The sequence below is a fragment of the Protopterus annectens genome, chromosome 1.part1 (assembly GCF_019279795.1).
Source record: "Protopterus annectens isolate FY-2018-M chromosome 1.part1, PAN1.0, whole genome shotgun sequence".
Taxonomy (NCBI): domain Eukaryota; kingdom Metazoa; phylum Chordata; order Ceratodontiformes; family Protopteridae; genus Protopterus; species Protopterus annectens.
This window is the reverse complement of record NC_056726.1, coordinates 1,175,853,315-1,175,867,358: the sequence shown is the minus strand read 5'-3', so window position 1 is coordinate 1,175,867,358 and position 14,044 is coordinate 1,175,853,315. Positions and strand designations below refer to the sequence as shown.

At 44.9% G+C, this 14,044-nt stretch overlaps 1 protein-coding gene across 1 annotated transcript in view; it reads right to left on the bottom strand.

Moving 5' to 3' along the window:
• Nucleotides 1–14,044, bottom strand: part of LOC122815847 (deleted in malignant brain tumors 1 protein-like) — a 254,412-nt gene that overhangs the window by 225,067 nt on the left and 15,301 nt on the right. The window contains exon 2 of the mRNA XM_044088663.1: nt 12,045–12,104. Within this exon, the coding sequence (XP_043944598.1) occupies nt 12,045–12,104 (60 nt within the window). The remainder of the gene's footprint in view (nt 1–12,044; nt 12,105–14,044) is intronic.

The following is a 14,044-nucleotide window of genomic DNA, read 5'->3' as shown; positions in this document are numbered from 1 at the left end:
CCCCTTCCATCACCACTTACTCATGGCCTTCATACCGCCTTCATTCAACCAAACTCTATTTTGAGCAGAATTACTTCAGAACTATTGACAAACTATCTTTACTATTGCTACTATAACTATCTACTTCCAATCCTCCTCATCCTCACACTATCTACTACTACTACATACTTACCTCCAATTTTAAATACTCCACTTAAATTACACAAAACTAAACATCACAAGCAACCCACCCTACCCCTCTATACAAAATTTTATGTCTACACATAGCAGAAATACTACTCCTAATCTTACTAATGCGGTCAACATGCTACGTAAATCACATTGCCACACTCAACTCACCCACAAACACATAATATAGTTCATCTTATACAATCTCACACCCTCTTCAAATCTTCTTAACTATGCCCTTTCATGGCAACAAACACATACAAATACAACTATGAAAAAACAAAGTAATATATGTCCACCTTCCTCAAAGCATCACCACCAGGATTAAACTTAGTGGTAATATACATATAAACCCAGGCATAACAACCCAACAAATACACCAGTTCCTACCACTCTACCTCCTCCACCGGTCATACATCCTATTATAAAAGGTACAAACTCAGTACTTCTACTTAGCATCAACTTCCAAAGTATATGTGATAAAGTTTAGGATCTCCATGCTCTCTTAGCATTCTACTCCCCAGACATAGTAATTGCAAAAGAAAACTGGTTAAAACTAGAAATACAAGATAATGAACTACTTTTCTGGGGATTTAAGTGATTAGACTAAACAGGAAAACATATGTTGAGGTGAAAAAACAATGATATCTAAAAACTCCCTTGAAGTCTCTATGTACCTCCAACACCCACCCCCAACTTTCAAAATCCTGAAATTCTAATCTCTTGACTTAAAGTCAATAGCAGAAAACGTATATGAAATACAGGCTCATATAACCATCTAGGTCAAAATGCATCCACTGCTGAAGAAATTCAATACTTGTTAAATGATGGTATACCCCAGGAAACCATCCTCATTGGTGACTTAAACATAGACTGCAAAATAACTCACGCTTGCTCTCTTTAAAATGATGTGGTTTCATACAAATGAAAAAATAACTCCACCACCACAGAGATTCCACACTGGACTGAATTCTCACAAATCAAACAAGCACCATAGACCTTTCTGGAACCTTACCAGATAGTCTCAGTGATCAACTACCAACTTATGTAGTAAGAAAACACCATAATATCCTCAGACTCACGACCTATAAATAAGTTCAGAATCTAACCACGTTTAATCAAGAAAACTTTAGCTCAGTAGTGGAACCTCCTTAATATCCTACCTCTAGATGAAGCAGTTTCTCATTTCATCAATGTAATACGCAATCATGCACAACTCAATGCAAAAAGAGGTGTAACCCAACTCCATGGCTATCAAATGAAATCCAGGCAACTACTAACTCAGAGGGATATAGTTTGGAAAATATGGTAAAAAAACAAACTCCAAACTAACCAAGTTTTAGATCACTCAGAAACCTTTCAGTTATAAAAAAAACTTATATTTATCAACCTTCCAAAACACACACAAAAAAATGCTAAACATTTCTGGTTGTCTATAAAGAAGTTACTCCATCCTGGTCAAACTGCCAACCTCACCTCCTCAAAGGTGATATAGAAGCACAGTTCAACTCATACCTAATGAACTCCATATTATCAATTGCAAAACATAACCTCCCCCCCCACTATTCCAGAGGTCCACCATAACAGTTCACTGTGTTTTATACTTCACCCTGTTCCAATTACATCTACCAAAAATACTTACAAAACCTCAAACCCACAACCTTGGCTGTTGACAATCTCCCAACTGAATATATAAAAATAGCTGCTTTCCATACTAATTAACAGATTCATAATAGAACACTATGTCTTAGTTATCTGGGAAAAAAATCAATTATAAAACCTTTGCATAAAGGTGCAACACAACAGACCTGTCTAGTTTTAGACCTACTGACATACTATCACCACTAAAATACTGGAAAATGTATATAGTCCCAGTCCTGCAAACTTCTCGCTGACTGTAAGTTATTTTTTCCAACCAAACACAACTTTCCTTCTAACCAAAGTACTACAACTGCCTTTCTCAGTTTCACCAAGACAACTAATCTAAGTTGTAATGAAAGTAAACTATGTCCTGTCTTATTCCTCAATCTTTCAAAATATTTTGAAATAGCATCTCATCAAAAACATCATACTGAGCTTGCTTCCCTGGGTCTAAGTATCACATCTCTCAAAGGGTTTCATAGCTACTTATAAAACAGGCAACAAGCTGCTGAATAGCAAGAAAATTACTCTGAATCCCTACCAGAGTTTGCATTCCTGAAGGCTCTATTTTTGGTCATTTCCTTTTTAATATCTTTATTAATAAACTCTACACCTCCACCAAGCAAGTGACATTACTTCAATATGCAGATGATGTGACAGTCATCTGTTCTGCTCCAAACCTTAATACCCTCCAGGATATTACTCAAGAATTTCTCCTAGCTATAGAATCCTGGCCACATGACTGCGACCTACTCCTTAACCCCAAAAAGATAAAATTAATGCTGTGCACCCCAAAACCATTTACAGCTGACAAACAAGCAAACATTCCATATTCTTTCATCTAACAATTCCAAAATTAAAACTGTCTCACAAACTAAACTTCTAGGAATCCTGATAGATGATAAAATCAAATATGATGCCCCATGCTGACTGTCTAAAAAACCTCCAGCTATACTCTGTCACATATCGTCTACTCAGAGGCGATCTCTGCTTAACATACAAGGCCATGTCAAATGCAGAGCTATTGGACATGCTCCACTTAAAGAAATCCCAATCCCTCAGAGCCTCATGCTCTAGGGATCTAAACCTTGTCATCATAATGAACAAAACATGCTGGAGGGATAGGTTCCTGACCCAGAGACTACCCATACTCTGGAATAGATTGCCCATACATGTCAAGCAGAGCGTCCCCTTGGCCCTCTTCAAAAGGAACCTTGATGATTGGATTGGAGATAGGAAATTCATCCCGCAGATCTCGTCAGTCACCCTGCTAGACAGGAGTCCAGGGAAGTAAATATTGTGGGAAGAAATATCCAGGGAATTGTTATGGCTAGGCTTGTGTAGGCCCTAGGGCCGATAGCCTAGTACTAACCTATGAACCTATGATCAACACCTGTGTCAGGAAAAAAAACATGAAACTAGGTATCTGAAGTAGGAGATTCATTTGTCTGCAACCTGTGGGTTATGGATCCGATATCGGATCCGAACCGGCATGGTTTACCAGCTATGGATCTGAGCTCTTAGCTCCTCCCCTCACCCATAATGCCCTGATCTCCCTACATGACCTCAGATCTAGTTTGCCGCGCTGGTGACCAGATTGGTGTTCTTGAGCTCTACAGCTAAGTGGTTTATAAAGTATTTCTAGTGTTAAAATTTAAATTTTTTTTTGAAAGTTGAGTGAAAGTTTAGGCTCCCTTTTTGATAGTTATTCTTGTTTAGTTATTTTTAATATTTTTTACTTAGTTTCCCTCCCCTCGCTGGTAGCGTAGTGTGTGTTTGGGCCTGTTGTGTGTTTAGTTACTTTTACTTTTTTCCTTTAGTTTAAGTACTGACTAAGCTCTTAGGATGTCAGAACAACCTAAGACTGTTTTTTCGAAATGCTCCGAGTGTGGCCATAAGCTTTCCCCTGCTGATGGCCACACTCGGTGTGTTCGATGCCTTGGGGTTGAACACCTCACATCTGGATGTTCCATTTGTGCAGGGTTCAACCCCAGGGCATTGAAGGAGCGGAGGTCTAAGCTGGTCCTGGCGGGACTTTTGCCCCCGGACTCGGCTCCGACCTCCGCTCCTTCGGGGGGAACCGTGTCTACGGTTACCTCCTCTCCAGCTCCCCCTCCTCCTCCTGGGACTCAACCTCCCTGTAGTGGCTCGGAGGAGAGGGAAGCTAGAAATAAGGACCAGAGGGAGAAGCACCTTAAGCGGCGGGCCGAGACCTCTGTGTCGGCCCCGCCCGCCAAGCGGGCTTCTCCCCGGCCTCCTTTTCTGCTGGTTCTCCCCCTCCTCGGCTCCAGTCTCCCGTGTGCTTTTCACTGGGACCTGAGGAGGAGGAGACCCGATCTCCGTCAAGGCTATCGAGGAGGCACTCAAGGCCTACCTCGGTAGCCTCGTCGAGATCGACTTATAGTTTATCAGACGCTGATCTGGACCGGATGATGAGAAGGTTCATCCAGGCCCAGATGCAGATGGGAGTGCTCTTGCCTCCCCCCCTCTGGGGGGGAGCTCGACCCCTTTCTTTAAACCTGTTGCTCCTTCTCCGACCTGCTACCTGGGTTCGGAGCAGTTGGAGCCGAGCAGCTTCGGAGCCGGGGGTGGGTCGGCGCCGATAGTACTCGGTACTTCGGATCCGACCCTGCCCTCGAGTGCTTCGGATCTGACCTCTCGGAGCCTGGATCCGAGCTTCGGATCCGGGGGGATCAGTGCTCCTTCGGCGCCGTCTGTGTCGGAGCTCACTGTCCCCTCGGATCCGAGCGCTTCGGCGTCGGCTCCGATCCACTCCTCGGATCCGAGGGGGAGCCGATTGTCGGATCCTTTGGTCCAGGTCGGCTCCCCTTCGGCGTTTGATGTAGTGGAGAGGGCCCAGTTGAGGGTCTCCGGACCCCCGGCACTTGTTTCGCTCCGTCCCGCCTCCATCTGTACTGGGTCAGGCTTCCACCATCCGGCCTTGGGACAGCCCACTCCTTTGCCCCAAGTTGTTCCTCTGGAACAGGTCACTGTCTGCGAGGAGTCCTCTGACAGCCCCCGGAGGACGCCCCGCAAACATACATGCAAAAGGAGGCACATTGACTCCCCCGAGTCTCTCACAGAAGACACGGACTTGGAGGAAGGGGAAGGCTCCCCAAGATCACCCCCTGAGGATGTCTCATTTGGAGACATCATGGAAATGCTCCGCATAAGGGGAGGGTGGTCTGCCCCCAAGTGTTCCTCGGACGAGTCCGTGTTCTTGGAGGCATTTGAAGCGGGCCCGTCTACCTCTTGGGTGTCCCCCCTGCCGACCCCCTAATGGACCTCATTACCACCAGGGCGTGGAAGGACCCGAACACCGTGGAGCCAATCCCAAAAAGGCCCAACCGTATTCTCAGTCCCCCGGCTGACCGTGCCCATTGGAGTAAGGGGCCTCCGGTAGATGCCATGTTGACGGCGGCTGCCACCAAGAGGGAACTTGCTCAGGAGAGTCCCTCAGTCCATCCCCCGAGCAAGGAGTCTTGGATGATGGTCCGCTTGGGGAAGTGGATATTTAGTTCGGCGACCTTTTCAGTAAGAGCGTTGAACTACCTGGCACATGTGATTAGGATGCAGCGCGATCTTATTAAAGAATACGCTGCATCCCCCCCAGAGTCCATGTCGGAGGAGGACAAAGTATTGCACTCCACCCGCATGGCCACTCTTAGGTCCGTCACTAATACCTCTATGCGGTTACTATCCCACGCTACGGAAGGTGCCGCTAGAGCTGCAGGGGCAGGCCTAGTTACTAGACGTCAGGCCTGGCTCCGTCATTGAGATTTTTCGGAGCCCTTCAAGGCGTCTTTTGCAAACGCTCCCTTCGATGGTTCTGCCCTTTTTGGCAAATCTGTTCGCGATACCTTGACCCAGAGCGAAAAGGACGGGAAGACGCTGTCTGCCGTCGGAATCCGCTTCTCTGTGCCACAGAGGTCCTATTCTAGGAACCAAAAGGGCCAGAAGAAGATGTGGTCCCGGAAGTCGCAGCAATCCCAGCCCGCTCCGGACAACCAGTCCTTCCGTTGCAGAGGAGGACAGGGAGGACGCCGCCCCAGGGGCAGAGGGGCTCCCAGGAACTTCGGGTCCAGAGAACCCTTCTCTGAACGGCCCGCGCAGCCCTGAAGGTTGCCTGACTGCTCCACTCTGGAGGCAGTCGGGGGCGTTACGGAGCACCTAGCGGCATGGGAGTCCATAACATCAGACCGCTGGGTCCTCCAAATCATATCCAGAGGATACCGTATCCTGTTTCGTCACATGCCAAAATTGAAGTCCCTCCCCGACGTCCCACCCAGTCAGTGGGAGGCCGCTTTGGCAGAAATTGGCCGTCTGCTAAAGAAAAGAGCCATACAGTCCATCCCCCCAGACCAGATCGGATCAGGGTTCTACTCCAGGTTCTTTTTAGTGCCAAAAAAGACGGGGGATCTAAGACCAATTTTAGACCTTTCACTCTTGAACCTGACAGTCCCCAAAGAGAAATTCCGAATGGTTACGTTGCAGTCTATTCTCCCCCTTCTGGGAGAAAATCACTGGATGTGCTCCATAGACCTCAAGGATGCGTACTACCACATACTAATGGACAGGCGCTCCAGGAGGTTTCTCCGCTTCCGGCTGGGAGCCAGTCACTACCAATTCCGGGTCCTTCCCTTTGGTCTCACCACAGCCCCCAGGGTGTTCACCAAGGTATTAGCAGTGGTAGCGGCCCACCTGAGGCTTCAGGGGGTGCAGGTATTTCCCTACCTGGACGACTGGCTTCTCACCGCCCCAACAAGGCATCTACTACTATTGGTGCGAGACTCCTTTCTCCATCTTGCTCCCCGTCTGGGCATCACAATAAACACAGAAAAATCCAACCTAGCACCCACGCAGTTCATAGATTTTATAGGTGCCAGGTTAGACACGAGGAGATTAAGAGCCTTCCTCACTGCGGACAGAATTCAAAATTTGAAGCTCCAGGTGCGGGCCATTCTCCACTCAAGCTCAGTTCCGGCGGAGTTGGTCCTGAGGGCCCTAGGGTCCATGGCGGCAGCAATAGCGCTTCTTCCTCTCGCCAGGTTCAATATGCGCATCCTTCAATGGACTCTTCTAGTTCAGTGGTCGTATCTGGCTCTTCCTATGCATCATCCCATTGCGATCAGCAAGGCTTGCAAGCGGTCCCTCCTGTGATGGCTGCACTCTCCAGATCTCCACAGAGGCCGCCCCTTTTGTGTTTCTCCCCCTCTCGCCACGGTGACCACGGACGCCTCCCGCCTCGGGTGGGGGGGGCATTTTGCAGGCCGGACGGTCCAAGGCACGTGGAACGATTCAGAGACTTCACTGCATATCAACGTTCTAGAGATGAGAGCAGTGCTCTTAGCGTTGCTAGCACTTCAGGCCTTTCTTCCCTTGGGAACAATTGCGATTCAATCGGACAACATGTCTGTTGTCTGGTATATCAACAAACAAGGAGGAACCAGGTCTTACCCTCTTTGTCGAGAAGCCATGAGAGTGTGGGAATGGGCAATCTCCACCAACCGCTTTCTCATAGCAACGCATATTCCGGGTCGGTCCAACATCCTGGCGGACAAACTCAGTCGCACCATTCTCACCCCTTACGAGTGGTCTCTCAATACTCAGGTAGCGGAACGCACCTTCGCACAGTGGGGAACTCCTTGTTGCGATCTTTTTGCGTCTCCCTCAAACACCAAGTGTGACAGTTTTTTCGCTCTAATACTTCCTCCCGGAGGTACCCCAAGAGACGCTCTGGTGCATGCTTGGCCACCCGGTCTTCTTTATGCTTATCCCCCCTTGCCTCTGATGCTCCAACTTCTTCAGGAAGCCTCTCGGTTGGGGTGCAGAATGATTCTCATTGCTCCATTTTGGCCTCGACAGATCTGGTTCCCTTTTCTAAGGTCTCACTCAGTGAATCCTCCTTGGATTCTAGATCCCATTCCGGATCTGATATCTCATCCATCCCGCTTACCACCCCCAAACCTGGACAACCTGAAGCTGACCGCTTGGCTGCTCCAGTTCCACTCCTGATCAGGACTCCCGGTATTTCATCCCCTGTTAAGGCCATCCTGGTGGCGGCTCATAAACCATCCACTAGGAAAGTCTACCGCAGTAAGTGGAAACGGTTCTCCTTGTGGGCGGAGCGGCAAGGCCTAAACCCCTTCACAGTTCCCCTTCCTCTGGTGCTTGACTTCTTAACCACGCTTTTTAATGATGGCACCAGCAGTTCCACAGTCAAAGTACAACTTGCGGCAATTTCTCATTAACATATTGGTCATGACTCCAGTCCACTGATGTCTGCCAAATTGGTAAGATTTTCTTAAAAGGTACTTTCCTTCTCAGGCCCCCTGTAAAGCAAGTGGTTCCCCCTTGGGACCTTTCTTTGGTCCTCCAGGCCTTGACCGCTCCCCCCTTCGAACCTGCGGCTACGGTAGATTTGAAATTCTTATCTTTTAAGACGGCCTTTTTAGTAGCCATTACCTCGGCCAAGAGAGTCTCAGAACTTCAAGCATTATCAGCCAAACCGCCTTACTTGGTCTTTCATCCGGACCGTGTGTATCTCAGGACCAACCCGTCCTTTCTTCCTAAGGTAGCTTCTGAAGCAAACATTAATCAATCCATTAACCTCCCTGTTTTCTTTCCTAAATATCAAAACAAGGGTGAATACAAGCTTCATTCCTTAGATGTTCACAGGCAACTTAGATTTTATCTAAACAGGACGGCTGGTCATAGGCAATCCGACCAGTTGTTTATTTCCTTTGCTAAATTTAATTTGGGCAAGCCAATCTCTAAAGTCTCATTATCTCGCTGGATTTCACAGTGCATATTATTGGCTTATCAAGCGTCTGGAAGGCCCGCACCTGAGGGTGTACATGCCCATTCAACCCGGGCAGTCTCTACCTCAGCCGCCTTTAAGGCTAGGATCCCTCTAGATGATATTTGTGCAGCAGCCACTTGGGCTTCATCTCATACCTTTATTTCTCATTACAAATTGGATCTTACATCTAGGGGTAGAGCATCCTTTGGCTCTGCGGTGCTCCGGAATATCCTTCCATGATGGCCACCCAAGATTCAGGTAGCTGGGGACTCTGTCCCACAGGTTGCAGACAAATGAATCTCCTACTTCAGATTTAGAAGTTATGTACTCACCATAACGTTCCATCTGAGTAGGTGTATTCATTTGTCTGCAACCATCCCGTCCTCCTATCCCCCTGGCCTTTTTCAGTTTCTTGCATATTATGTGTTACCCTTTTTCAGGCTGTTCTTGCTGTTGGCAAACTCGATCTGAGGTCATGTAGGGAGAGCAGGGCATTATGGGTGAGGAGAGGAGCTGAGAGCTCGGATCCATAGCTGGTAAACCATGCCGGTTCAGATCCGATATCGGATCCATAACCCACAGGTTGCAGACAAATGAATACACCTACTCAGATGGAACGTTATGGTGAGTACATAACTTCTAATTTCTTTACAGAGCCAAAGGTTTTCTTGCTGATGCTTCAAGAAAATCAGGTGCTACAACCTACCTATTCCAATCCCTTCTATATGCAGTTACAATGCTTACAAATCTTAGCAACACCCTCAAAACTAAACTTAATACATGTTATAACAAACTAAATAAAATTTGCTGCAAATACTACCCTAAAGCATATCATTGCACAGCATTAAAAATATAACTGGCTGGAACTTCCTAACTTCCCGAACTATGCACATCTTGTTACAGCTCATAACTTAATTTATAATTTTGAGAAATACCCACCTCCAAAAATATACTTCAGCCTTATTCTAATTCCAGAGTATTAAGGTCTAACATGTGGACACAGTTAAATTTAAGTGGCCTGAGTGTATAAATGCTGTGACTGATCCTAGCCCCTGACAGACAGCTCACCATGAGTTGTGTCAATCTCAATAGTGAGTCTCCTATGACCAGAATACTGGGTTGTGTAGTGGTACAAGTTATGACCTTAGAGGATGTCACCATGGGTTGTGGTAATATGTGTCTTGTCAGGTGTTGTTTCATGGAGTGCTCTTGAGTTTGCTGAGGACGTTTTCATGTGTGTGTGTGTGTGTGTGTGTGTGTGTGTGTGTGTGTGTGTGTGTGTGTGTGTGTGTGTGTGTGTGTGTGTGTGTGTGTGTGTGTGTGTGTGTGTGTGTGTGTGTGTGTGTGTGTGTGTGCAATATCTGGTGGGTCTTTGTGGTTCATGGAGATTACATTTAAGAAAGTCAGCACGTATACATCTTTGTGATATGGGTGACGTGTGTGTGCTTCTTTCTACTTATTGCTAGTTTCAGTACTTGTAGGTGAGAGCCTTGCCTCCATTGACACTGTGTAATTACATTTCTGGTGTACCTTATTCATGTGTTTGAGGATTAGGTGGTATCCAGTGAACATGAGGCAATTGCTGCATACCATCAAGATGCCCATGTCCACCAGGCTAGCTGCGGAGTTAGCAGGTCAGTACACGTCCATGGCTGTGGATCCTAGTTGTTTATTCTACAGAGAGATATTGTACAAAAGAAGTTCACAAGTGATTTGCTTTGTTTCAATTGGAGTGAAGATACTATTGAGTCTGCTAAAAACTGCCTGTTTTCAAGCATAAAGGAGTCAGAATGCAAAGTGACCTCTCAGTGTGCAAACTAGCTGCTCAGAGTGCAAACGGATTTAAGAAATTTAAGAAGCAGTTGTACAGGAAACATTCAATTTCTAGTTGTTTATCCAGGGCACTTCTAAATCAACTTGCATGGAGCTGAGCTTTGTGCAAATGTGATGCCTTTATAGAGGCTCAAAACAACCGGTAATGGGATCTCTACAGATCCCCGATGGCACTTTCTGCCGAAGCAGAAATCACCGAACATACATAATTGAAAGTGCTGTTCACCGAAGCAGCACTTTCGGTTAAGTACGCTGGTTGTGCTGGTCACACTATGGTGCGGTTAAGTGAGAATTCCCTTTTCCCCGGTGTAGTGCGACCTCAGAGTGAGAATATAAAAGTGGGGGGGTTCTGGGGGGTATAGGGGGGCTTGCCCCCTGCATAAAAGAAGATTTATTGTTTTTTTGTTTTTATTTTTCAAATGCACTTTAACAAAAGCACTTTTTCAGTGAAAGCGCTTTCGTTAAAGTGCGTTCGGTAATTGTGGATTTGGACTATTGAACTTTCATTCAATAGTCCTAGATCTCTGGTAATACAGTAAAATGGCACCTGGCCAATCAAAGTTTAGAGTTTATTTACAGCACATTGTAAGGCTAGATTACCATCAGCTGCCACTAGAAATCAGTACTAACCCTTCCAGGCTCCTAATTGCAAACTTAACTTGAAGTGCAGGAAAATAACCAAGTTACACATTAGTTAAGTGGACCTGTGTAATTTATTTCATGCAGAAAAGGAAACCAATGTATGATTTGGTGAGTAAAAAAATGGTCGTAACATTGTAAAAGAAATGCAGGAACGAGAGTTATTTTAGAAATAATTGCTTTAAAGTCTTCATACACAAAGTTAACACCCTGAGATTTTGCTCTTCGGTTGTTTTTAGTGACCGTCACCAGTTTTGATACTGAGTCTGAAGAAAGCTTGAAAGCTGGTAGAGGCAGTTATCAGGAGATACAAGAAGATAAGCAGAATGAAGAATACATTTATTTATCTATATATCGAGGCACAGCTGAGGGATTCTGGCTACTGTTGTCTTCAAAATCAGAAGTAGTGGGGATCAGCTCATGTAGGAAAATCAAGAATGACTTTATAAGAGAATTGATATTATTTTATTATACATATAACTGGATTACATCATGGAATAATGAACAAAAATGGAGTAGACTGTGAGTGAAATTCAGAAGTGAGCAAAAATAACCACTGTGAAAGCTTCAAAGAAGGAAGGCACCAGGCTACAGATGGCATACTCTTGACATGCATTATAGATTGAGAATGTAAGAATCAGCCTTGCAAAAGATTGAATGAGGTTATAAGGACTTAGTGCATACAGTAAATTTGATACGTGTGACTGTTTAAGTGGAAAACATCATACACCACTATTATGTTTGACTACACTTGGAAAAGAATGAGTTAGTCAAGTTATTGATTGATAAATATCACAATTTGTTAAGAGATACTTACAGCAAATCACAGAGAAAAAGATTATTGTCCATGTGTGTGTGTGTGTGTGTGTGTGTGTGTGTGTGTGTGTGTGTGTGTGTGTGTGTGTGTGTGTGTGTGTGTGTGTGAGAGTCTGTGCAAGACAGAGATGGAAATTGTCCTTACCATTGGTTGCATCTTCTGGGGTGTGTGATTCTGATTCGATACTTGTAAGGATAAAATAATCTGAAACACAAGAGAATTAAAAAGAAAATTAAAATGCTCTAGAAGATTAAAACTAGAGCATGACACTCATAGCTGGATTAATGGCCACTGAAAGCATGTGCAATGTCAAGTGGAAACTGTAAAGAAATTGAATATGTTCATCAAAATTTGTGATTTACTAACAGTAGAACTGAGCATTAAAGGCGAACATACAGGCGTGCTTCTGAACTGGCCACAAGGCATGTGACGTAAAGCAATCACAGTACTTGTGATTAGTGGGAGGAAACTAGTAACACTGTGCCCCAGTTAACCAAAAGCAGGGGTAACATTGTGCCACAGTTAACCAAAAGCAGGGGTAACATTGTGCCCCAGTTAACCAAAGGCAGGGGTAACATTGTGCCCCAGTTAACCAAAACCAGGGGTAACATTGTGCCCCAGTTAACCAAAAGCAGGGTAACATTGTGCCCCAGTTAACCAAAAGCAGGGGTAACACTGTGCTCCAGTTAACCAAAAGCAGGGGTAACATTGTGCCCCAGTTAACCAAAAGCAGGGGTAACACTGTACCCCAGTTAACCAAAAGCAGGGTTAACATTGTGCCCCAGTTAACCAAAAGCAGGGGTAAGTGTAACTTTTCCCATATCACATTGTGAGGCAGCAAACAACAACAAAAAGATATACTCGCATAAGCATACTCCACACTAACAGAAGGCTGCCACGAATACAATTCAAAACATGACCGTACACCCATTTAACCATAGCAAATACAAGGCATTTGGATCACAGGGCCATTTATGCTTTGCCAATATGTAACCTCATGTTTTAGCCCACCTTTTCACAAGGGACTAAAAGGTCAGTCTGGATACAGCAGTACAGAGGGATAAAGTCCCTACTAGAGCTCCAGTGAACCATGATTGAGGAACAGCGTGGGTACTGGAGGGACAATATGTGCATAATAGGAGTAAGAGACAGGCTGATTTTGTTCAGTCATCCTGGGGGGAAGAGATGCTGTCTAGACATGATGCAACAGCAGCAATAAAGCCTACAGAGCTCCTTGCTGCAAATGGGTATAACACTTTGTCAAGAGTTTACACATGTGTGGATATGAGCATACATCTCACAGACACAGTGACTGCAGATCATGCAAAACTGTCGATGGGTAGTAGGGAGTTAAGGCACACTCCCTGAAAATAGAGCCAGGTCATGGTTAAATGTGGCCCTAGGCAGGGTAATGGATTGACCCCCCCCCCAACATTCCAGTGTCTCATTACTTGGCTATTTCTCCCTAGTTACTATAAACACCATTCAAACCTGTTAGTGTGCATACTATTTTCTTGTTTACTACTACAATGATTACAGATATTTGGATTTAATTTAAAACTTTTATTTCAAAGTTTATAGCAGAAACACTGATAGACATTTGCAAAGCAAACAAAACAATGCAGTCTCATAATGAAAATGGACTTCTCATGAACAACAATAAACTTCTCTGCCAATTTTAGATTACGTTTATGTTCAGGCTGTTTTCTAAACATAGGCTCCTTGCACACATTTTTAGAACAATGCATACAAGCTCTTTCCTGATTGTATTAAATGATATACTTGTATAATATAGTACCACATGTTAGGGTGTGTTTTACATGTTCTCCAGTAAGGAATGAAACAAGATGTATCAGCTAATAATGACAAAACTACCCATTCCATTACATGTCAACCATAAAAGGCCACTCAAATGTTTGCCATTACAATCTACCAGTGTCAATATATATACACGATGTCTGCAAAAATAATAGTCATCTGAATAATTCCACATTAAAGAGATCTGTAACTAATGATGAAATTGTTGCTGGCAAACACCTTTACATTTCAGTGTTTCATCTCCAAATTCAGTGCCTGCTGCCCATGAAGAATAAATTGCCTATGTTACATTAATAAAATGATAAGCTGCTAGTAAATTTTGGGAA